The 24,720-nt window shown below is 37.1% G+C and overlaps 2 protein-coding genes across 2 annotated transcripts in view; one reads left to right on the forward strand and one right to left on the reverse strand.

Annotated features, from left to right (window-relative positions):
* Nucleotides 1–349: 349 nt before the first annotated feature.
* cth (cystathionase (cystathionine gamma-lyase)) lies at nt 350–15,549 on the reverse strand. The gene is made up of 12 exons (XM_038301700.1): nt 15,282–15,549; nt 13,237–13,318; nt 12,345–12,440; nt 12,152–12,261; nt 11,796–11,930; nt 11,654–11,711; nt 10,293–10,370; nt 9,758–9,910; nt 7,770–7,891; nt 7,321–7,373; nt 4,945–5,083; nt 350–877 (listed from the first exon to the last, which is right to left on the reverse strand). Exons 1-12 carry the CDS (start codon nt 15,462–15,464, stop codon nt 860–862), a joined length of 1,227 nt encoding a protein of 408 aa, XP_038157628.1. The 5' UTR covers nt 15,465–15,549; the 3' UTR covers nt 350–859.
* Nucleotides 15,550–20,572: 5,023 nt separating this feature from the next.
* LOC119794225 (ankyrin repeat domain-containing protein 13C) overlaps nt 20,573–24,720 on the forward strand; it is a 37,530-nt gene continuing 33,382 nt past the window's right edge. Inside the window, exons 1-3 of the mRNA XM_038301682.1 lie at nt 20,573–20,665; nt 20,765–21,230; nt 24,145–24,186. Of these exons, the coding sequence (XP_038157610.1) occupies nt 20,867–21,230; nt 24,145–24,186 (406 nt within the window). The 5' untranslated portion in view covers nt 20,573–20,665; nt 20,765–20,866. The remainder of the gene's footprint in view (nt 20,666–20,764; nt 21,231–24,144; nt 24,187–24,720) is intronic.

Consider the following 24,720-nt stretch of genomic DNA (forward strand, 5'->3'; position numbering starts at 1 on the left):
ATAAAAAATAATGAGTCTTGATATTTTGGAAAAATCTTGCTTTTCACATTAACCAAAAGGACAACCGTGAGAGAACAGAAAAAAAAAACTGCTGTCTTTAAAATCTCATTAACAGTAAGTCAATGCTGAGAAAATGTACTCAAATGAAGGTAGTAACTCATATTGGTAGCACATTCGATTACTTTATCTTCTTTCATTGGCTAAAAACACCCAGATCCATTTCTTTTCCTGGGTATATGAAGATTTGCATCGCTTCAATAGGAACCTGTGTAAATGTAAAAGTTGCTGCCTTTGATCTTAAGGTGACATAAAAAAAAAAAAGGTTTCACAACAAAACAAGTTACAAGTGTGCACTATAAAACCAATTTTAATAGCAATGCTGCGTGGGGCAGGGTGGGATAGAGTGCAACCCATGAGCGGAACCTTGTTCCATGATACAAATTTATATTGGAGATCTTTGCTGCATTTCTTCTTCCTTGCTCTTTACCTTTAGCAAAACACTTTGATACAGATTTCACTTGCAAAAGCACGTTTTGTAGTTAAGAAACTGAAACCATTTGATTTGGTCTAAATGGGATTTTTCCCTTATAAAGCTTTTAAAGAAAAAAAAAGACAAATATGTAAACAAAGAAAATGGTATCAGATAAATAAGGTTATAAGTGTTTTTATAGCAAAGGCATCAAACAATCATGTAATAATTATTCACTGATGACATAGTTTGTACTGTGCTCAAAACATTTTGTTCCCAGAAAGGTGGAACCAAGATACCAAGTGTTGATCATGAAAGCTGTTTAGACTTCAGGAACTCCTAGAATCGTCTCTACTACGACCCCAGCCCAGAGGACAGGAAGTGGAGGTTTCAATTCTTCTTCGGATGCTATCAGAGACAAAGAGGAAACACACTGAGATCAATATCTTATGATTTTAGAGACATTTAAAGACAGACATATCAAGTTACATCTGAAGGCTCATAATGTCCCATGGAGCAGGACAGGAAAGTCTAATCAACAAAATCAGTCACCTTGTCTTAATGAACCACAGGGGCTGCCAGGAGAAATGCCAGGCATTCCACGATAACTGACTGATTAGGAAAGGACAAACCACAGAGAAGGTGGAAAACAATAACTCTGATATAAATTCCACAAACCTCTACAGAGCTCTACATGATTATCCAACCTCCAGGTTTCTGCTTGAGATCCTTAGATAAGGACCACTTGACTCGGGAGTCATATCTAATTAAGACGTTCACTCATCAGAGGAACCTTTTACCTGGCACCATAGAAGTCAGGAGATATATTTGCCTCAATTTGTAACATTTCTATTTGTAACAGATTGCCAGAGAAGGGCTGCAGCTACATTAACTGAATGCTGAAAGGATGTACAGGCAGTCGAGCAGCAAAGGAAGCCACACAGGAGGTTTGAAGACAATTAAATCCCCTCCAAAGGGTCAAAGACACAGTAGCTGGTAAAAAGAGTTGAATTATCCAAACCAGAGCACTAATTTCAGTTGGTAACTTTTAATGCGGAAGAATATCAACCATCATGGGTTGAAATGAATAGAAACAGACTGTGAGATTCATTTAACTACTTTTTTTAATATAAAAACACACAGGGACTCAGATTTATTATCCTCATCCACAAAATAAAATATTAACAATTTAATTTAAATGGATTTGATAGGAGATCCTAGTAAATCACTGAGGAAAGAGGTGCAATAGAAGAGATTATGAAACCAGCTACTTCATGAAGGGATTGAGGGAAAAATAAAAAACATTTGGATAACGTCTACAAGATGAACTTGGATGCAGACAGTAAGGATGTATGATAATGGCTTTTCTCAAGCGATAATTTCCTGTTTCTTGTGGCTGATAACTGATATAAAACACTAGATATACAGGTAAACCAATTAATAATATATATAGCTTTCATTTTACCAAAATAAACCTGCAGCAATATTATTTATAGCAAAAAAAAAACCTTAACTGTACAAAATCAAATTGTAGTTGTTATTCTCAGCAATAATAACATCCCCTGACAAGCTGTCAAACAATTGGATCTGGAAAGGATGTAAAATGAATAGAAGTAAGTTGAAATGGCAACATTGCATTTCCTGAGAAATAGGAAATAATGCCTCCTCATAAATAACCTTGATTTTTAACACAAAAACAGCAACTGTGGTTTTACAATCCAGAATGCCAAAAAGGAATAATACTACGGCAAAAAAATGTGTCATTTATCATTATTCTTGTTTAACTAAGGTCCAATCAGTAGATTATTTTTTATAAAAAGCAGCATCTCCCTCTTCTCACAGCTCAGTCTCATAGCGCCATGTTGTTTCAGTGTTCTTAAGGCAAGTGCAGTAATGTGACATCAATACATGCGACAGAAGCTTGTAGTAGGGGCGGAGAGCAAATGCTCCAGAATCAAGCAGTTTATTATTGGTCCTAATTATTGTTGAGATTTTAATCTATTTAACAGTTTGAGGACATAGTTGTCCATTATCGCCTAATAATTATTGGTAACCAATATTATCCTGCATTCCCTGGAAGATAGTTAACTAAATACATTCTTTATTAACTGAGGATCTAATTTAAAAGCATTGATGTTCTAATTTTAACTTAAGGAACATTAAGAAGAATCAGAAAAATTACATTCGCTACAACAGAAAATAAAGTGTGTTTTATGCAGACAGCTGAGGGAGAAAAGTTGAGGTCAGCAGCTAAAGAAACAACAAACTGAAATGTGAAAAATCGCTAAACAGAAATAAAAGGAAAACCACAAGCAGATCAACTTCAATAGAAAGTAAAAACTTAAATGAAATAACATAAGCTGACATCACTGCAAAGAGCGCTTTTGAAAAATAACATTTTGAAGAAAAAGCAATAATAAAGCATTACAGAACTGAAAGCCTGAAGGTTCTTGTTAGCAAAATGCTATCATCATCTCAATGTGTTTGTGTTATTGTCTAACCCAGATTATTATGTTTTCAACACTTTGTCATTTGGGGTCCCAAGATTCACCCCAACTGTGGAAAAAAAAAAGCATGTTTAGCAACCTACTATCAGGGACTATGAAGAGGCAGAGCTAGGAGGGGGTCATTCGATTGGTTCAGTTATTGACTCTGAGCCCAGAAATACAATTGCCTTTAACAGGGATTTGATGGAAACGGAGGAAGACAATAAGAAGCCGAATCATTTGGGAATAACCCAAGGCTTTGTCATCATCTGCAAATTAATGCGTTTCTGGGTGGAAGTATGCAGCATTATGTGGGATTCAGCAATGAGCGAGCTATAAAAGCATTTAAAGGTTTTACAACACCATTCATTTTAAGGGGATTTTAAAAAGTGAGATCATTTAAAAAGTGTAAAACTGGCAGTGGCCCATGCCCTGTGGTAGCAGAATAACTATAAACTGGAATGGCTGAAATAGCACAGAAACTGCAGCAGGGGTAGAGGTCCAAAAAGTGTAGAAAGAGGGGCATTATAGTCAGAATGCCTGCAGCTTTCACACTATTAATCTAGCAGTTTTTATGAGGAGAATGAGGAGTGTCTTTCGACATATATTGCACTGGATGCAACACAGAGTAAAGCACAGATTTTTTGCACACCTAACACAGCTATGATTTATTATTCCTCCACGACCGTCTTTCTGTAAATATTCCCAACATGTTATTACCTGATTTTTCTTCATTTTTACGACTTCTTTGCACTAAATGACACTTAATACACCAGGGGCTTCTAACCTTTTTTCTTAAGACAAAGTGCTTGCACATACAAAAGTAAAGAAATTACTAAAACCATCCAAAATATTATTATAACTACATTCCTGAAAATATGTAACAATAAATCTCTCTCTATTAACCGATTAAACTTAAGTTAATAAGAAATGGATGGATGGATGGATGGATGGATGGATGGATGGATGGATGGATGGATGGATGGATGGATGGATGGATGGATGGATGGATGGATGGATGGATGGATTGATGGATGGAGAAAGAGACCGCTTGGATACATTTTAGCAACCAATACCTGCTCTTAACACAGTCATGTGAACAATTCTTTATGTCATAAATTCAATAATCTAATAATGTTCTAACTCTTGCAAATTAAAAAAATTTAAGCAGAACTAAGTAATTTTCAAATTTTGGTGCCCATAGAGGATCTTTAGAAAATAATACTGACACCCTCTTTGAGCTGCTCCCCCAAACCTACATTTTAAATCACTATTGAAAACCGCTTGCACAGAGAATTGTACCTGTTATTCTAGCGTCTAGTTTATGATTGATTTTATTATGTTGTCCTGTGTTCTTATATGTCTTACTGTACTGCTGCCTCTTGGCCAGGTCTCACTTGAAAAAGAGATTTTATCTCAAGGGACTTCCTGGTAAAATAAAGGTTTAATAAAAATAAAATAAATAAATACAGCGCTGTCACTCTCTAAGCAGACTGAAGATTCGTACTATGACCAAATGTCTGAAGATATGAGTAGTATTGTACATTATTTTATGTAAATTAATACACCGCAGCCTTTTTACTGCAAATTGTTAGTTTGATATGAGTCAGTTAAGTCTGCCTCTCAAGTAAACAGTTTTATACTTGCTCTCATTAGGTGATTTGGCTTCTCAGGTTTTATAGTGTCTCGCTAAAATTTATCACTCTATATTCACAATAGTAACTAACTATTCACTAACATAAGTCAGCACAAATGGTATCTAAAAGTGGAAGTTCTTTACAATAAATTGGGTGTTAAATGCTTATTGCATATAGAAAATGCAAAGGTAACAACAGCCAACTGTATTTTTGCTGTACTGCATCCTGCTACTTGATTTCTAGCTTCGACCCAGGAGGAGACTATTTAAGCTTTAGACACTTTGGGAAATCTAATAGAACTGAACAATGAAACTGAGGACTTTCTGGTGTTTTCATGGCAACTGATACTTACGGCAGCGTTCAGAGCCTGGTCAAGGTCTTCAATGATGTCAGCTGCGTCCTCCAGTCCCACTGAGAGTCGGATCAGTGTGTCACTGATCCCCAGAGTAGCCCTCTCCTTCTCAGGCACCGATGCATGGGTCATGATTGCTCTGGGATCAAATAGAAAGCAGTGTTAGCGGCATGGGCGTAGGTTTGCATAGGGACCATAGGGACATGTCCCTACCAAAATTTTGAACCGACCTAATTGTCCCTACCAATAATTGGATGTGAGCAACATGTTTATAACTCTCGCAGCTCCTCTGCCTGGTTTCTCCTGTCCCTTTCATGCAGCAGCGCATGCAACTGTGCTGCGCTGTTTAACTCCACTCTCATTGGTTGTTCTGCCTTAGGTTCCGCCTTCTCTCTCTCTGATTGGCTGTTTTCTAGTCCTGGTGTGCTTGGAGCACAAAATTGAAAATTTATTCACACTAGAATGCAGTGGTTACTACAATAAATATTAGGCTACAAAACTAGTCCCAATTAAAAAAAATGAATATCATGTACACAAAAACCTTTTTTTTTCTTTTAAAAAGCGAAATATTCTGAGTCAGCCAGGAGTTCTGAAGACACAAAATGGGCAAATAAAGGCTGCAAGCCATCAACATTTCTGATTCTTAGCCACAGCCAACTAAAAAAGAAAAAGTGAGTGTTTCCTTTTTACCGATATTTAGTTGCTATTACTGTTTTCATTTTTTTATGACTCTTTGAGAAAGTTCAGGTATAATTATTAGCAGGTGTTATTTCTCTTATACAGTACAACAACAAGAAATGGCGTCTAAACATCTGCTGTTTTTCGTTTAAAAAGCATAATTAGGGTTCCACATAATAATAGTTCTATTTTATTGACTATTTATACTGCTAGAAATAGGATAAAGACAAGAACAAACAAAGGAAGAATATAAACATTGATTTTATCTTACATAGATTTCCACACAGTCTATAAGTAAATTAGTACAAACATTAATGTCTGGTAAAAATGCTTGAATCTGGCTGTTTATTTTGGATAATGTTAAATTACAGATAAGATAGTGTTATATTGTCTTTTATAATTGTTAAAAATTATTTTATATTTGAATACGGTACAATTAGGCTCATTCTTAGTGTTGTGTTTGTAGATGATGCCACTAAAAAAGAAAATAGACATACAGTAAGGAGCTATTTAAACAGTCAGACAGTAAGCAATATAGGACAATGATAAAAGCTTGTGTTACATTTAATCATTTACTATTAAAATTGCACTTATACATTATATGATTATAGGAAACACAGATATCCAGTAATAATGACGCAGGGCAGCTTGTAGGTGAAGCAGCTGGCCCTTCAGTGCTTCAGGTGATGTCTAAATAAACCAGGTGAAACTAAAGTATTTCCACACGAGGAGTTCTGGATGGAGAATATTGACAGACAAAACATTTTATATATATGTATATATATGTGTGTGTATATATATATATATATATATATATATATATATTGTATTTTTACAATTTTGGTATAATTACTGATCTAAGTGGATTGCTCTGTAGGGGAAAGGGACATTTTACATTTATATTATGTTTTATAGTCTCCATTCTCCAGTTAATGATTAATCACATACTAAATTAGTTGACGATTATTGAAATAATCAATTAATTTGATTCATTTTTTTCAGCCCCAGATAAAATACATGAAATGGGCTACACAGAGTAACTACAGCCCAGATGTTCAACGTTTATAGTGAAGTTAATATTTTAATGAATGTATTATTTTGCTTGATACAGAGAGAGAATAGTAGGTAAAATATAAGAGTGGGGTTTAACTCTGCACAATTGTATATCTTCAAAAGAAAATACTGTATTTACCTTCTCTCTTAGTCATGCAAATGAATCCATTTACAAAGTGGAAAACAGTCCTAATTCCACATTCATCAGAGCCGGTGATACTTCAAACATTGATAAACAGCATCTAATGAGTGTAGTGCTTATAAAAATTTTATTAATGTAGCAAAATGATGCTTTTCTCTTTTAACAATGAATTCGTCTTATCAGTACGGATGCTCACATCGGGCATAAAAAAGGGCACGCATATTGCAGCACCAATGACACCCGACCAATAGTGTCCCCACCGAAGTTCAAATCAAACCTACGCCCTTGGTTAGCGGCACACAAGCTGGATAAAGCAACAACAACAAAACTGATCCAGTGGTTCTGAATGAAAACAGAACTGTGAAGGCAAAGATTTTTTATTTCTTTATATCTGCTGCCCTCTTGTGACATAATTCCCAACTGCAGTTTATCTTCCACTATAAATGCTTAACACTACAATCTATTAAAATTTATATTTAAGACCAAAACCAGGGGATACTTACGGGTGTTCAGCTAAACTTTCATAACCACCAAGGCTTTCTGCAACTGCAAACATCTGAAAACAAACAGACATGAAGTGGAATGCACCATAGAAGCATATATTTAAAGCATCTACAAACAGATAAAAAAAGATACATGGTGCTTAACCTTAAGCAGAAAATACTATAATGAAATTTCCTCCATAATTAAGAAAATGCTAAACAAAGTGCATAATTCAAAGCACAATTAAATTGCATTTTTTGTAAGAACATCTGTGTTTACATGCTATACAATAATGAGATTAGCTCCCATGCTGATTAAGATTAACTCTATCTAAAGAGATAATACTTTAAATGATGACTTAATTCTCATTAGAATTGCTGATTTCATATGTCTTGGACCTCTTCCACACTCACAAGCATTTTATTCCTTTCCACCCAATCCAGTTTGAAAAAAATCCTCTATATATTACTTTAAGGTTGCTGAGGAAGGTGGTGGCGTGCTCGAGTTTTCCCTTAATGTAGAAGGTAATCATCCCTGGACACCCTGTGCATTGTTTCTTCATCACCTCATACTGCGGGTGGGATGGGAGGCCTAAAATGAGAAGAAAAAACATGATAAAATAGCCATTAAAACCATATAATATCCCTGTAAAGGAAAAAGGATGTTTTTTAATCGACTTCTTGTTTTAAACTGAGTCCTAAATAACCTGTAACAATGCTTGGATGCTTCTACTTAAACGGATCAGATGAACTGATAGACACAACTCCATACTTGTGTTCCTAGCTGTACTGTCCCCTCTAGTAAATCACTGTCAGAGTTAAGTTCACTGTATCTCCCCGGTTTCTACAGACCGACACATCAGATACCCGATATTTGGCAGATAGTCACACTTTTTTCTTGCATCTGTGCAAGAAAAATCTGTGTGCCCTTTAGTTTAAATGAAGACTTGCGTACCACTTGTCATCATTGCAGGGTTCTTGCCAGGATATCCAAGAGTGGCAGGGTGCTTTGCTCAAATGTGCAGCCGTTATGATCAAATTACGGAGGATGGGCTCATTTTTATGACAGCTTCGGCCCTTTGACTGACATCTTGGCTTTCTTCCAAGCGCCTTTCCGCACAGTGAGTGTAACAGCTGCAGTAACATTTACCTCCTTATTTGCTCATATACATAAGGGATGTGCTGTGTAAACATGAACCCCATGCTGTTAAAACTCATCGCACCGAGGTGTGCGAACGTCCTATCTGCAGCACTAGAGGGGGCTGTTGTACAGCGTTACTGGCCCTGTCATCAAGTAGGAGAACTTGAGCTTCAGTTTCAACACGTTTTTTTTCTTCTCTCATTTAAATGGAGAGAAACCAAAATCAGCCTGGCAGCAACAGCTGACATCAGGAGTTTGCAGTAACTGAAAGCAAGTCTCTTACATCAGCGTGTAAGAATTTTGGCTCACTGCTCTTTACAGAATCATTTTAATGGAGCAGCTTTTATTTTATTTTATTATACCAAGATGAGAATCCTTTAAGGCCACACTACAACAAATGGATTTAAGTCAAGACTTGGACAAGGCCACTCTAAATCTTTGATTCTGTTTCTTTCGAGCCATTCAGAGTTGGACTTTTTGACACTCTATGTATCTTTGTTCTTCCCCATAACACCAGTGCGCTTGAGCTTAAGGTCACAAACTGATGGCTGGACATTGTCCCTCATCCTTATCAGAATTCTTTATTTGTCATTGCTCCACAGGGGTGCAACGAAATTTCTCAAATCCTTATCTGGATTCCATTGTTCCATCAGTGATAGTCATCCAAGTTCGGAAGTATTAAAGTAAACCCAGAAAACTGAAATGTCATAAAAGCTGGCTGTAAATGGGGATAAGAATAATACATAAAGAATTGATAAAAACTAACAGTTCTTGGTTTTCATTACTATCAATGAAAAAAAACTGTGTGTGGCTAAAAGTTATATACTGTTGCTTTAAAAACACCGAATCCACAGAAGTACAGACAACAGGAGAATCATAAATATATGATTCACTGAGGGCATAAAGGCATAAGCACCTTGATATTGGACACTATGCAATTGTTATCAAACCTACAGTTGCATAAAAAGATGAAAGGTCATAGTCAGAGTGTACTGGCATGAAGATCATGAAGTGGAGCCGCCAGAGCTGATTACACAAGGTTACCGCAGTTTGTGTGAGAACATCAAAGCACTTATCATTGTGAGCCAGACTTTATGAAAATGCCAGCTACACATCATTGCAACCGCTGTTAAACAAACGCTTACAAAATTAATTTACAGCAAAAACCCTTTCTCATGGGTTTGTGGTATAAACACGCCCATTTGACGCATTTCTAAACAGCCTTCTGCTCTTAAGCTGCTTCTTTAATACCTTTCAAACAGTTCCCTGTAATCAGGGCATGTCTAATCAAGTATGGTTCTCGCTACAGGAATTCACCTGGGAAAATGACCTTCTCCACCCTGGGATCAGCCTCCAGAAACCTAGCTGCCGCCATGCCATTTTTAAAGTGCTGCTCCATGCGCAGGTGTAGGGTCTTCAAGCCACGGTTACAGAGGTAACAGTCGAAGGGAGACGGTACACCGCCGATAGCTGATCACAGGCAGAAAATAAATGGGAGGTTAATGACAAAGCTTCCGAAAGAGCTAGATTAGGCAAACAGAACAATAGCCTAACAATGAAAAGGTTTAGTTTGGTGAAGGACTTTGACCTCAGAAATATCTCTTGGTTGTTTGCTGAATGAAAGCAAGAGAGGTTCAACAAGTAACTTCACCAAAACCTTAATAGACAGAGGATGGTTTTAAAGAAAAAAATACAGCAATAGCTATAGTGTTTAGATTAACCAACATAGTTCCTAATAATTTTTTATGTTTGATCACTGTGTTCATGTATAACTGCAGATAAAAAAAGGCATGACATAAGCAGAATAAGAAGCATTTAAGCATAACTTTATCATAATACTCAATACTCTCACCGTTTTGCAAAAACCTCAGTCGTTCATTCAGATCCTCCCGGTTGACAGACACCAGACCCATCACCACATCACTGTGACCTGCCAATTCAACACAGGATTTTAGAACAGGAAGTAAGATGTGATTTTTTTCCCTATATCTCTATTTCAAAAATGTAATAAAAGCAAGTAAAAGGTTAATATATTCCAAACTTTTACAAATGCAGCATTTTCAGTTTTATTTAACAACCTGATTTGGGTCTTATTTGGTCTATTTAGCACAGTAGGGCATAAAAGTCTTTAAAACTAAACGGAGAATAACGATCAGCAATAAGTCAGTTCTGTTTTAAAAACTAAAGGCTGTTCTGTATCCTAATGAAAACAGTTACATCACTGTGGCTGATATGTTTGTGTTGACTTTCCCTTTCTTATTTCCTGTTTACTTAGGAATGGTCCTGGCTTACTGGGAATATTTACAAATGCCGGTGTGACATCTTCTTTACCAGCATAAATTTAGTCTTTCTCTTCAAAATAGATGTGTTAACAAATGAAATAAACTAAAATTGAAGCTTTTGAGGCTTGGATTTATTTTCAATGTTTACCAGAGGTTTTTTTCCTTGGACTGATTGCACACATTGAATAAATTCTGTCTTTTCAGTCAGGTTTGGTCATTTTGGACTGCTTTAGCATGTTGTTGACATATGAAACTTACAGAAAAACTATTCTGTTCAACTCCATTAGTGATTCGAATATAACAAAAAATGCAGCCTCTGTTTGTTTTAACCTTAACAATTTTGACATTTCCATGGTTTGAATTTTTTTGCTGTTCAAAACAAGCAGGGCCAATCAGAGCCTGTAGGGTTGTCACAATAAAATTTGAAACTTGATATTGATACCCAGGAAAATATTTGATACCATCTTTGATACCACAGGAATAAAAACAAATCCCAAATAATTACAGGCATAAAAACACATTATCATGAAAAACTAACTTTTTTCAATCTCAAAATGGAACGTGCTTTCTCAACAGATTCTCTTGGTTAAAAAAGTGTAGTAACAAATGGAAATAAAAACCTAAATACAACACAATTTGACAATACTTGAGAAATTACCATTATAATCTGTAAATAAACTGGAAACATCCTATTAACAATAGCAAAAACATGCAAAAAATACTTGTATTTAGTATCGATACCGTCCCTATGTATCCGGATACGTTTGAGTATCAAAGCATTTCTGAGTATGAATAACAAGGATAATGTTACAGCACTGCGATTATACAGTTTGTTGTTTAACTACCTTATCCAACTGCTAGTCCAAAATATTTACCAATTTGTAATAACAAAAAGCTCTGATATTAAATAGAGGCAATGTCTATGACCTACCGTTCATGTATTTGGTGGCTGAGTACATACAGATATCAGCTCCCAAAGCCAAAGGGCGCTAAGGGTTAAAAAACAAACAAGTTACTCATTGAGCGATCCTTGATATATCCACAGAAATCTGATTGCAGGAAATCATAAAAACCTGGAAATAAGCCGACATGAAGGTGTTGTCAACAACCACTACAATGTCTTTGTTGTGCTCGTGCACCAACTGGGAGCAGGCTCTGATGTCCACCACCTTCATCATGGGGTTGGTTGGAGTCTCCAGCCACACCAGCTAAGAAAAGAGCGCACATCATTGCAGAACACACTCAGATAAAATAAACATTAGGGTTAAATTAATGGTGACAATGCTAAGTACTGATTAATACTCACTGAATCAGCGAAAAAAAACACAACAAAAACCGACATAAATTAATATAGATACCGTAATTTTGATTTTTTATTTTAAAGAACAGCAAGTTATCCTCTTTTTTATTGCATCTATCCTTGACCTACTTTGGTGTTGGGTTTCAGGGCAGCCTTCAGCAGCTCAGGTTTCGTACAATCAGCAAAGGTAGTCTCCAGCCCAAATCCAGATGCAACTCTTTGGAAGTATCGGTTGGTGCCTTTACAGTGAACAAGCACAGCCATTAGATTCCCAGCATCATGGCAGATGTACGCACACAAGCATCCCAAAGTTGCATCTCACCTCCGTATACATCATCCATGCAGACGATTCCGTCTCCCTTCTTCAGCATATGGGTGATGGTCAATGTGGCTGCAATTCCTGAAGCAAAGGCAAGGCCTGTGGGGTTGGGGCACAATGCAAATCAAGTAGTCAAAAGAGGTCTGCTCTATAGTTTTGTTGGGGATTTTTTATCCTAGTCTAAATTTTCAAGGTTTCTGGACATTTCCCTGTTTTATGCTAGTTCTGGGGAGGTCCTGTTTATAACTTTCACACACATGTTTTCTAGGTGTGGCCAGATGCCTGAAGCGGTCTGGTTTGAGGATCGGCAAATTTAATCTCTGTGGCTCCTTGTTGCCAAGATCTACTGCTGCAATAATGCGACTACTGCAGCGTTCCATTGTGGATGAAGACGGAGCTAACAGGGGAGAATGATTATTATATTTATGTCTTTCTCTCCGTAAAAGTTTAAAAAACAATCCACCGGACTTGGTTTCCAAAGGTTTAAAGACGTTTCGCTTCCCCTCCAGGAAGCTTTCTCAATTCAAATGTCTGAGAAAGCTTCCTGGAGGGGAAGCGAACTGTCTTCAAACCTTTGGAAACCAAGTCCGGTGGATTTTTTTAAAAACTTTTACTGAATGACTATGACCTGGAAGACTGAGAATCTTCATCAGCATTTATGTCTTTCCAACCCTGACCTCTTTCTTATTGTAAATAGAAACAAAGAGGAAACTTTTCCAATGCCGATAAGAAAGTTCAGAATCTGTTGACTTATAATGACTTAGACAACCTTTGTTGTGATTTTGTATACAGACTTTATACAAAACTAAATTTCCATTAGCACCACTTTTCAAACAGCAAATGAACATTTACATTGCATAAAGTGCAGCAGTGATTAAATAATCAGGTTACTTACAGTATTTTGCTCCATCCAGCGCTGCCACAGCCTTCTCCAGACAGTTTCTGGTAGGGTTTCCACTCCGACTGTACTCAAAGCCCTTTGCAAAGAAAAGGGGAATAATTAGATTGCTAGAAACTTGTACATTGAACATGCAATGACAAAAACATCACAATTAAATGGTGAGTACATTTTAAATAAATAAAAAAAAATGTACTGAGGCTAGTATTGTAGCTCCACTATTTCAGCAGCTGGTATTTCTAAATGGTTGCCTATAGTAGATCCTCAGGGAATATATTGGTGGCTGTAAGTGAGAAACACCATCTGTAACATAGAAATACTCTATCAGCTTTATCTACAACAAACTGTATGCAGAAATGCTTCCCTATATCTATAAGGCCTTGTTTAGTTTGCACCAATCATTTACCAATTCTGAGAAAAGAGACCTTTTCTTTAGAAACACCACCAAAAAAAAAAATAAGATTACTTTACCTACCGTACTAGGAGCTGTTTTTGATTAATAGAAGGATTCAGGCTAATGAGGGAGTCTCTGGAGGCACGTTTTAACACAAGAAAAGTTACCGTAGTTGAATTTGCAGACTAACTGGGAATGTGTTTGGTGTGTAACATTTACAATATCAATTGAATGGAAAGTTCTGTTTTTGCTGATAACATTCTGCAGACCTTTATTCCTTGACCTGTCCAACAAGAGTTAACGAGAACTGTAATAATCTCCCCGTACGGAAAGCTATTTTATGTGCTTCTTTAATGCAAAAGCTCAATACCTAACTTGTGGTGTGAAAATTAAGTTTCCATATAACAAGCCATGTAATCATTAACAGAAAACAGCAAGTAAATGTGTGTATTGTTGCTGATAAAAGGAATGCATAAAGATTTGCAGAAACCTTCAGTCATACACTTGACTAACAGATCTGACTGATAACAGATGGTGTAGGAAATCTGCAGGACAATTACAAAGAAGTTATTGGGACAAATGAGATTGTTAACATGCTCCTTTATAAAGGCTCCCTGTGCAGTAACAATTTAAAGAGAACATAATAGCCTATATACATACATACTCAGCATGGTAAGATAAACCCTATGGATAAATATAGTGAATCCAGTAAGAAAACTGATCTTATTAGTTTGAAAAAGGAACTTAAATAATGATAGTGTGGTAGCTTGACAGCTGGCTATATATAAATAAACACTCTTATCTCTTAGACTATAAATGCTTCTCCATAAATATAAAGACAAATAGTGTATTTCTGAAATCAAACATAAAAAATAGATTCACTAAACAGCTTGAGATATTTCAAGCACTTATAAAAACTTTAATATAAAGCAAGACTCAGTCACTATGCAACTTATTAGGAGGCATAAAAGAGTGGCAGAGAGTATAGCTGTTTATAATATATTATATTTATATATAATTATTTTCTATTCCAACAGCAGTTTTAATGTCTATTTGGGTTTGTCCAAACAGTCTTATTAAGTAGAGGCTAATAAACTATTCAAACACTTTGTTTAATCCACTGGCAGCAAAGCAGACCATCATGATGTGACCACCACCATGCATTATTGGTACAGGAATATATTTAGCTTCTTAGTGCAGGAAGAAGCTTACATTTTTAATAGTGAATAGAGTTGTTGGTTGTAAAGCTGGGTGCTTGATTTCTTCTATAGATTTAGGTTTTTTGGACCATCATTTTGGCTTTACATGAGCTGTAAAGCAGTGATCACAACACTTAGTAAATGAGAAAATAGCCTTTTAAACATTATTGAAACAATTACAAAGGTTTAACTGTCTAAATTTACCGTTTGAAATAGATAAAAAATATAGATCATAGCTTTAATGCATGTTTATATCTCTGGTTCAAGAAGCACACTCTAATACAATAAATCAATGTTTAAAAAGGCTCTGAGGTTAGAGTCCAGATCTAACATGTTTAATGCGTAAAACAGCCTTATGTAAACAGATCAATTATTGGCTGATTCTGTAACATGGGAATCTTCCACGTGTCCTTCCGGCTTAAATAACCGACTCCTAACCGGCTACTTACAGCGTGGTTTCCCGGGGAGAGCTGTTTGAAGGTGGTTGACAGCGAAATCGGCGGCACTACAGCCATTGATGTCCACTGCTCCGGCTCCTGGCCGATGTGTATGGCATCTGTGGCGAAAGATTTAAAAGCCGTGCGGAAGCCGGCGAACAAATCGTCGGTTTCGTCTTTGTTCGACTGGGCCATGGCTGTGTTGTTTCCTGAAATCACCGCGAACTGTACTCGGGATGGGAGCGCATAGCGGTTAATAGTGTGGGGGGGAAATACTATTCAACGGGGCCGTTCGTCAAGCCCGTCCTTCTCAACCAATCAGCGCTTAGTGGCATGCAGAGAGCGGCTCTGATTGGTTGAGATATAGGGGGCGTCCGATGTCTATGACGACAGCACGTTGTTTGCGCTCCTGTCAGTCCTGGCGCTATGATGCAACGATTCTTGTTTTTTGAATCAGGAGGGTTTGGATGTCTCGCTTGAAAAACATTTTTCATTTCAGTTCTATGGTGATATATACTACATATTTTTTATATATATATATATATATATATATATATATATATATATATATATATATATATATAAATGCAAGCACTTGGAGTAATAAAGGCACCTCTCACTGTTGCTGATTGAGCCCAGGAGAAAGGTCTGTAGTTCCGCGTGTACTCTTATTTGAACCACAGGGGGCGGAAGTGTTCCGTAAGAACTATTACATCTACACTTTCAAAGATAACAAAGATTCTCTTTGCTCATTTCAGCTCAAACCAAGCAGGACTGATATAAATACAGTATATTGTACTTCATCTGGAAGGGATTAAATTGATCTCAGATAAAGTAAAAAATCTTGATGTTATTTTTAATCAGGAAGTGTCATTTAAATCCCATATCAAAGAGGTTTCTAGAAGTTCCTTCTTTCATCTCTGAAAATTGCAAGACTGGACTATTGTAATTTTTTACACTCAGGAAGTCCACAGACTGTAGGTACAAGCATTGAGCCGATCCAAAATGCTGCACCCAGAGTTCTTATGAATTTTAAAAACAGAGATCGTATCTCTCCTATTCTAGCTTCTCTTCATTGTCTTCCTGTTAAATCCAAAATAGAATTTAAAATCCTCCTTCTCACATATAAAGCTTTGAATGGCCAAGCTCTGTCATATCAGAGATCTGGTTATTTCTTATGTCCCATACAGGGGGCTTCACTCTCATTCTGCAGGCTTACTAGTGGTTCCTAGAATTTCCAAAAGAAGAATGGAAGGCAGACCTTTTAGTTATCAGGCTCCTCTCCTGTGGAACCAACTACCAGTTTTAGTCCATGAGGCAGACACTCTGTCTGCTTTCAAGGGTAGGTTTCAAACTTTCCTTGTTGATAAAGCGTATAGTTAGAGTGGCTCAGGTTATCGTGAGCTTTCTCTATAGTTATGCTGCTATAGGCTTAGTCTGCTGGAGAACCATTTCATCATTTTGCTTCATTCTATCTGGCTCCCTCCCCCCGTCCGCCGGAGTTCCTGGACTAGCCCCAGAGCTCACGGCTCGGTTCTGCTGCACGTTATTCTACCAAATTCCCAAACGATTTTGAAATTCCCCTGGCCCCTGGACATTTTTTTAGGTATCAAAAGTAGGACATGTCCAGAAAAAAAGAGGGCATCTGGTCACCCTGTTCCAGTTAGGCTGTGATATTATCGCAGAGATAAATATCAGCTGCCATCAACACCAACATTTTTTATATGTTGGAGCTTGACCTGTTTTTTCAGTGTAGTCCTGTTTCTCTTATTGTGACTAACTATATGTGCTCTCTTTCGACCTCTAACATGGCAGCTGGCTCAGAGCTCATCTGCCTGGCTGTGTCTTTCCTGGATGGAACTGTCAGGAAACGAGGACAGATGGACCCAATATTCAGGAGAGACAGTCAGTAGGAAAGTTCAAAAGATTTATAAAAATAAAAACAAAACAAAAGCGGAGCTGTGGCTCGCGGACACTGCAGGCGGGGGGGCAGACACTCTGGGGGAGAAACACAGGTAAGTGACCACGTTCAACTGATAGAAGATTAACTGTGTTGGTCACTTACCTGGTTTAACAGTCCAGACCACGAGTGTCCCCAGTGCTGCAGTCCCAGAGGTGATGCTGGAAGCCGATCCAGGTGAGGGATCCAGAACAGACAGGAACAGACAGAAACAGACAGGATCCAGATCAGGCAGGAACAGAGACAGGTGACATGATCCAGACTTCCAGGCATCCACAGGCTTCCAGGAGGGTTCAGAGTCTGACTGGGACCAGAAGCATGACCAGGTGGTCACGCACAGGAGCAGACAGGATCAGGTGCAGACAGGCAGGCACAGTAGAAGAGGGTAGCCGAGACAGGACGTAGGAACCGGAACTTGAAGCTGGACTTTAAACTGGTCTCCTCCCTGGAGCCAGGCTTACTTTGATAAAAACTGAACCTCCCCCCATAATGAGCCAAAAACCCAGAGGACTCCACGGGGGAGGAACAGTGGACAATCAGGAGACAAGACAAACACTAAAACCCTCTTTCCACTGGCAGCTAGGATCCAGGACATGAACCAAATAAAAACTGAACAGAAAGACTGACAGAGAGACAAGCAATGATCTGGCGCTGAATGCTCAGGCTGAACTGAATATAAACTAGAGGAAACAGGTGAGAGGAATAAATTATAATTGAGGCAGGGAAGGAAGAGGGCAGGTGATAGGAATTACTAATTAAGGGAGAGCAAACAGGCCAGATCATGACAGGAACCGCCTGTGGAGCTGGTTGACAGTTACCTGTTGTATCTCTGCTTCTTTCTGTATGTCTGCTTCTTTCTCCTTGAACCCCAGTCGGCCTCGTTGGATGGCGCTCACACTGAACCTGGTTCTGTTGGAGGTTTCTTCCTGTTAAAAGGGAGTTTTACTCTCTCAACCATGTTTGGCATTGGGGGCTGCTTTCGAGTCAATTAGGTTATGCAATCAGTTGGTTTTCCCTTGGTTTTGCATTGAGAATGTGAAGTGAATTGGAGCTATATAAATGAACTGGAATTAACTGAAATGGTAAAAGTGATTACAATACATTAATATTATTATTTCTTTGTACTTTATAACCCCAATTCCAGATAATTTTGATAGGATGACCCTGTGGGCCATCCTTTTTTATGCAGTTGAGCCATAAATAAGTATAGGACAAATTTAAGTGACAAAATAAGAAGAAACTTTGGTGTGGATGTGCAAATCTCCAAATCATGTCACAGACTCTGCATCACACTGATAACACCAAACCAAAAATATTCCATATTTGAATCATATATATTAATGCTCTAAGCTTCCACATCAATGTGTTTTTTTTTTTGCACCATGTTTTTTTCTCCCTCACTGTTTACATTTTATCACTGCTGCACTTTATGGAATGGAAATGTTAATTTACTGTCTACAAAGCTGTACTAAAGGAAATTTTATTTCGTATACACAGAGTGTATACGAAATGAAAACAAGAGTTGCCTTAATCATAACCTCCATTATGATGAAACCAAAGAAAATAATGTTAAACCAATTGCCTTCAAAAACCGTTCAAATGTATATCATGCACTCCATAAATGTGATTGAATTTCGTTGGGTTTGATAAGAAAAACGTGCTTTTCAGTAATTTGTGAATTACAAGTTAAAAAGAAGTCAGAAACCATAAAATTCTTTAAAAATTTTTAAATTTTCTATATGTGCATATAGTTTCTTTTAAAGAAAAGCCTTCAAGGAAAGTTAATCAGGTCTATTCTTGCAAAGTACTGTGACTACAAGTAAAAACTTCAGTAAATGGTTACTAAACCAACAAAACCTCAAACATCTTATATGTTTCACATAGGTTTTATTCTTCATCACCTATTAAAACAAATGAAAAAAATAAACTGTTTACCATTTTTTCTTTACAAATGTTTATCGATTTAAACTTCCGAATTCACTGGTTTGGAGCTTTACTCAGGTCTAAAGACATTCACTTCAATTCAAAAATACCTTATTAATCCATGGAAATTAAATGTTGCAGCAATTCATAAGCAATTTTTTAACATGGTGTTGTGAGTTTGAAGGATCTTCTGTATCGGTCTGTCTTGCACCGCATCTGGAGAAGCCTCTGACTGAAGACTCTCTGTTGTTTAGAAATCTTATGAAGAGGATGCTCACTGTTTTCCATAATTTTCTTAAGTTTTTCAAGAATTCTTCTTTGTGAGCAATCTCCAGAAGTTCTGGAAGTGTTCCTACAGTAGAGGAGAATCGCCTTTCTTTATTAGCCTGAGCAGAGGCGTAGCCATAACATTTTTATAAGGGGGGCCAGGCAATAACCAATGTACACTGAGGGGTGGACAAAAGCAGATAGGCACCAAAACCTCTCGGTCAATCTACACTGTTCCAACCGGAAATTTAATGAACTAAACATCCATATTTTCTAAATAAAGATAAACTATATTTTCTCACAGCCTTTGCCAACAAAATAGACAAATATATTCATAAATCTTTGCTTTCTAAATCAAAGGTATAGTGGATAAAATTCTTTCAGGTTTGAGATTTGGGCGAACATCTTTTCCATTGTCATTACTCAAGTACTTTTATCAGTAAACCTTCTGCATAAAATTGATATTTAAAAGTACTCATATCTACATAAATTTATTATTTGATAAGTTTTTATTAAAAGTTATTAATGATTTCACTGAAGACTCCTAGATGACTTGCAGAGATGTAATTTTCTCTTTAACCCATAAAACACTAAATCTATTACTGCTTGAATTCTGTGATTATCTTTAATGTTAGTATATTGATGTGCATAATTAATCACAGGGTTTTCGTTGTCAAGTAATTGTTAATATATCAAAAATTTAATTTTTCTGAATATTCTACTTGAGAGTATTACTGTTTCCACCATCTGTATTAGAGGGAAATAAATGTTAGGTGGCCAATGATTGTCTAAGGGTGGCTATGACCACCCCTGGCCCCCCATCTAGCTCCACCACCGTCGTTGAGTTAATATTATTATTATTTTTAAGTTAATATCTCTGGAAGGCCCTTTGTAAACAATGAAAATGGAACCTGCGAAATTACCTCATTTACTGTTTAGGCAAAATAATTACGAACGTGAGTCGACAATTTGCATCTTGTGTAATTTTTAGTAATAATATGATAAAAATGTTGAGGGAGAAGATTTTTTGTAACCCGCATAACAAAACAGTATTTTAATAGGGGCGCAAATACAACTTTGCAGTCACCAAAGTGGTAATAACCGTTGGTAACCTTTCCTGAACTCTCGCGATATTTTAAGGCGGAATCTTTCGTACTTGTGAAGTGGAGAGACGCTTCTGTGAACAGCACCTACAGTTTACAGGCCGGCGGGAGGGTAGGGAGCAGTTTGTTCAGACAATAAATCGGTAAACAACGCTACCACTTCGTTATCTTCGAGAAGAGTGGCGGTTCCGTATCTTTTGTCTGACGGGTTTTTGTTAAATTAAATGTTGTACATTTTCCAGCGCTTGCGTAAGGAGCTACAACCGGCGAATCGCATCAGTACGCCCGGTGGGTCATCGTCGGTGGCGACACCCTCCGCTCCGTCAGCGATAACCGTGTAGAAAATGACCGGAGAGAAGCTCCGCTCGCTGCGGAAGGACCAGAGGCCAAGCAAGGACGAAGATCTGCTGGAGCCGGACGAGGAGGCTGCCACCGGGACTTTTGCCGTCCCCAAGGCGAACAACAAGAGCAGGGCGAGTAAAATATTCAGCAACCACAAGTTAATCAAGTCGCCATCCACACAGTCACAGAATAATGGTAACACAAACAACACACTGACAACAACGGATGTTATTGATGACAAAAACAAAAACCCCATCATCAAACCCGGGTTGGACTTTCCAGTGCACGAATGTGTGTTTAAAGGAGATGTCCGGCGACTGTCGTCGCTCATCCGGACCCAGAATATCGCCCAGAAGGACGTCCATGGTGAGTTCACTTACTGCTTATAGGGTGGGATTCACGAGTTCCCCCCAAAATTAAACATTTTCAAGCTCCAGTAAATCATCTTTATTTTTTGTAATATACCATTAGTCTCCATCATCCTTAAAAGTAGGCGAGGCTTTTTCACGCAAGGCCCGAATAACTCCTGACAAAACACTAGTTTAAATCAAACACCCTGTTATAAACTTGCTATCCACCAATTATCCAGGCTGGGGATGGAACAGGTTTTTAATAGCTCACTTCAAAGCTAGATAAATACTAAAAATGTGACACATTCTCTTATTTATTAAATGCATCAAAACCAACTTCAACACCAACCAGCTTAATGTGCTCTTATGTGCTTTAATCTAGTTTAGAGAACATATTTATCTTCATTAAAGCTGTTTTTATGAGTTATGGTCAGGATTTCCTCCCTTCCAGGTCTGTAATCTACAGTTGTGTAGTAAACAGGTTAAAAAAACAAGGAAGGTGAACACACAGCCCTAATTTCTCTAAAAGGGAAATATGTCATATGCTGACTCGAAAAGCCTTTTTTTATTGGTAGACCATCTAATTTATGCTCTATTTCTGACCAAAATAGTAATGATCTACATGGACGCCAGCACTCTCTTTTTGCTCTGTTCTACTAGAAAAACCTTTTTTAATATGTGTGAAATTATAACAGTAAAATCAAATGTAGCAGTTCAACGGGAATTTAATTTCAGTCCACAGCTTCAGTCAAACATTCACACAGAAGAAAATAAAATAAGTTGTTACAGAATGTAATTATCTTAGCCAAACATTTAGAGAGTTTTTCATTTGCTTACAAAACACCCCTGAGACAGCAGAAGATGTTCAGATGTAGTCAATGAATTAAAAGTATCATATGATTTGTTACTGTTGCATAATGTAGATATTATAGAACACGTTTGTAGTCCTTTTCAAACACTGATTTATGTCGATGAAAGGTGCTACATTTTTAAGAAATATTTTCTCTTTATAACATGTTCATCATCATGCATACTTTTTCAGTGAGAGAAGCTTCAGATTATCCATTTAGTGTGAAAAAAGTGTTTAAAATTGCTATATACGCACAAGATTCCTTTTATTTTACTCTAATATGACCTTTTAACTAAATTGTTATATTTTAATTTCATAATTTCTATCAGGTTCATAGCTACTATCTGTATCAAATACCCTTCACTTACTGTTTTCTCTATTATGTCCAAAGTTCCTCAAAACATAAATTGTGAGAATCTGAAAAAGAAAGTCAAGAATACTCTGTCATTCAGCAAAAATCTTTCCCATATCTGTCTACTGAAGGTGTAACAGCAGACAATGTGAAAAGGGCGCTCTGTTCCAGGCAGTAGCGTATCACTTCCCAGCAGGGTAATAAGCATCTCATTAGTCATAATTAGTCACCTGGTATGTAAGTTTATTGACGATATGCTGTCATTTTACAAAACTTTTGGAATTACAGGTTAATTACAGTTACTCTTTAGAGCAAAGTCCAATTAGATAACGGCATGGTTTCCAAACAGACTTCTCTAGCTCAAACTGAACTAACCACGGTATAAGATTGTCTTGTCTGAATTACATGCCAACACAGTATATGGCCCCTACTTGTACTAAATGTCAACACAGGAATGTGCTTCCATGGCTTTAATTCAACAGGGTGTCAGAAAGGAAGGCGTAGTGGTTAAACCTGATCCTAAACTAGTTAAAAAAAATTTGTTGTTGTACGTTGGTCTGGCTTAGCTGCTTTTTGAATCTTGATCCTCATATTAGTTCTGCTTTTCAGAGAGATCCCTGAAATTAGTTGCTGTATTCCTGTTATGTAATAGCATATTTGAATAAAAGAATAATGAAAAAGCCTTTTAATTACTTCTCCTGCCTCCATTCCATACTTTAAAGCTAACCCTGTCATAACTATTTCTTTAAAAAGTATTATGCAAGTTCATTTTTAGGTAAATATATTTTTCTAGATCATGGAAATAGATCTTCAATATTTTGTGTTTGGTCACAGGTTTTAGAAGATAGTGTTTGCATAGTGACAGCAGTACTCTACATTTTCTAATGCATAAGGAAAATAAGTTAAACCATACAGTATGATGAAAATACTTTTGAAAGAAACCTTTAAGGACTACTGGTAACTGGCCTATGCCTTGTTATGTTGCTTGTGGTTTCCCTCACGTAGAAAATCCTTCTGGCTTCTTGTAAACCATCTTAGAAAATGTAACCCTATGGAATGGGTCCATTTTCAAAATCTATCTTTCTTCTCTTTAAATGCATGTACGAAAAAACGCTAAATAATATCTCAATTTAACAAAGTGTAACCAAAGGGTCTGCACAGCAGGACACAACCATCTGGTTATAGGAAAACTGTATTGTTCTCTGAAACTGGGAGCTGCAGCTAGTGTGCCTTTCCTACATAGAACTGCTCTCTCCTCTAATAATTTACCACATGTTACCTGAGTTGCAGCTTTTATTCTTACATCATATCAGGACTTTTAGTTTTTGATGGTGCTCCCTGTTCTCATCACCTCTATTTCCTTCCGCTTTTAAAATACATTGGGAAGAAAAACTAGGTTTTCTTCCCAATGTATTTCTTTTACACAACTAAAAAGAGTATCTGATGTTGCTCTCACTATGAATATATAATATATGTTCCATTAACAAGCCATGTCACTGCCAGATAAATGGAGATTTGTTTTTGTTGTGGTTAATAGCCATAGATAAAGTCTGTTATAATGAGATAACTCATAGTGGGCGCTCATTATTAACTTCAAGACTTGAAGGTAGTGTGTTCAAAATGGTTAAATCACCCAAACTGTAACTGCTTTAAAGAAAATCTTGTCACTGCTCTCTTTCCTGTTTCTATTAAAGTTACTATAGAAACTCTGTTTTCTCTCTTCTGCAGGAAACACACCATTACACCTCGCTGTCATGATGGGACACAAAGGTAAGCAGCCTTTGAAAGAGTCCCTACCATATAGTGTGCTCTTGTTTCTGACTGATGGCTCGTATCTTTGTGAAGGGTGATGTCCGTAAGTAGGCATGATATCTGTTTGTGTTTTACTTTGTTTCTGTTATGTGTTTCAGTTGATTTTTAGTCTACTTCCATCAGACATTTATGAATTTCAGAAGGTGATATGCATATGTGAATGGATTTTGGTGTTGCTTTGTTTTTGTCTTTCTCTCTATTGTTAGGGTTTCTCATCATGCATTTGAAGGATGGTCCTAAACCGAGAATTATTATACTCTGAATTTACAGCTGGTTTCTTTAATTTGTGATGTTTTGTCTGAAATAGGTTTGTAAGCAAGCATTCATATATCTAAAGCAAACATTTGCTGAGTGAAAACATATAAAACCAAAAGGGGAAATCACTTTTTACTTTTAGTGGGATGATAATGCCACAACATGTCAAGATAGCATATATTTCCAATACTATTGTGGAAAATTGTATCTATTATGAGTAAAACATGAGTTCCCCGC

This window comes from Cyprinodon tularosa, unplaced genomic scaffold, assembly GCF_016077235.1.
Source record: "Cyprinodon tularosa strain WSP-4 unplaced genomic scaffold, ASM1607723v1 ctg471, whole genome shotgun sequence".
NCBI lineage: Eukaryota > Metazoa > Chordata > Actinopteri > Cyprinodontiformes > Cyprinodontidae > Cyprinodon > Cyprinodon tularosa.

What these genes read in the sequence shown, in the direction of transcription:
- cth (XM_038301700.1), bottom strand. Translation starts at nt 15,464, where the DNA reads ATGGCCCAGTCGAACAAAGACGAAACCGACGATTTGTTCGCCGGCTTC. An exon ending in TCTCCCCGGGAAACCACGCT is followed by an intron (nt 13,319 to 15,281) that starts GTAAGTAGCCGG and finishes TTCTTTGCAAAG; the next exon opens with GGCTTTGAGTACAGTCGGAG. An exon ending in CATGGATGATGTATACGGAG is followed by an intron (nt 12,262 to 12,344) that starts GTGAGATGCAAC and finishes TTCACTGTAAAG; the next exon opens with GCACCAACCGATACTTCCAA.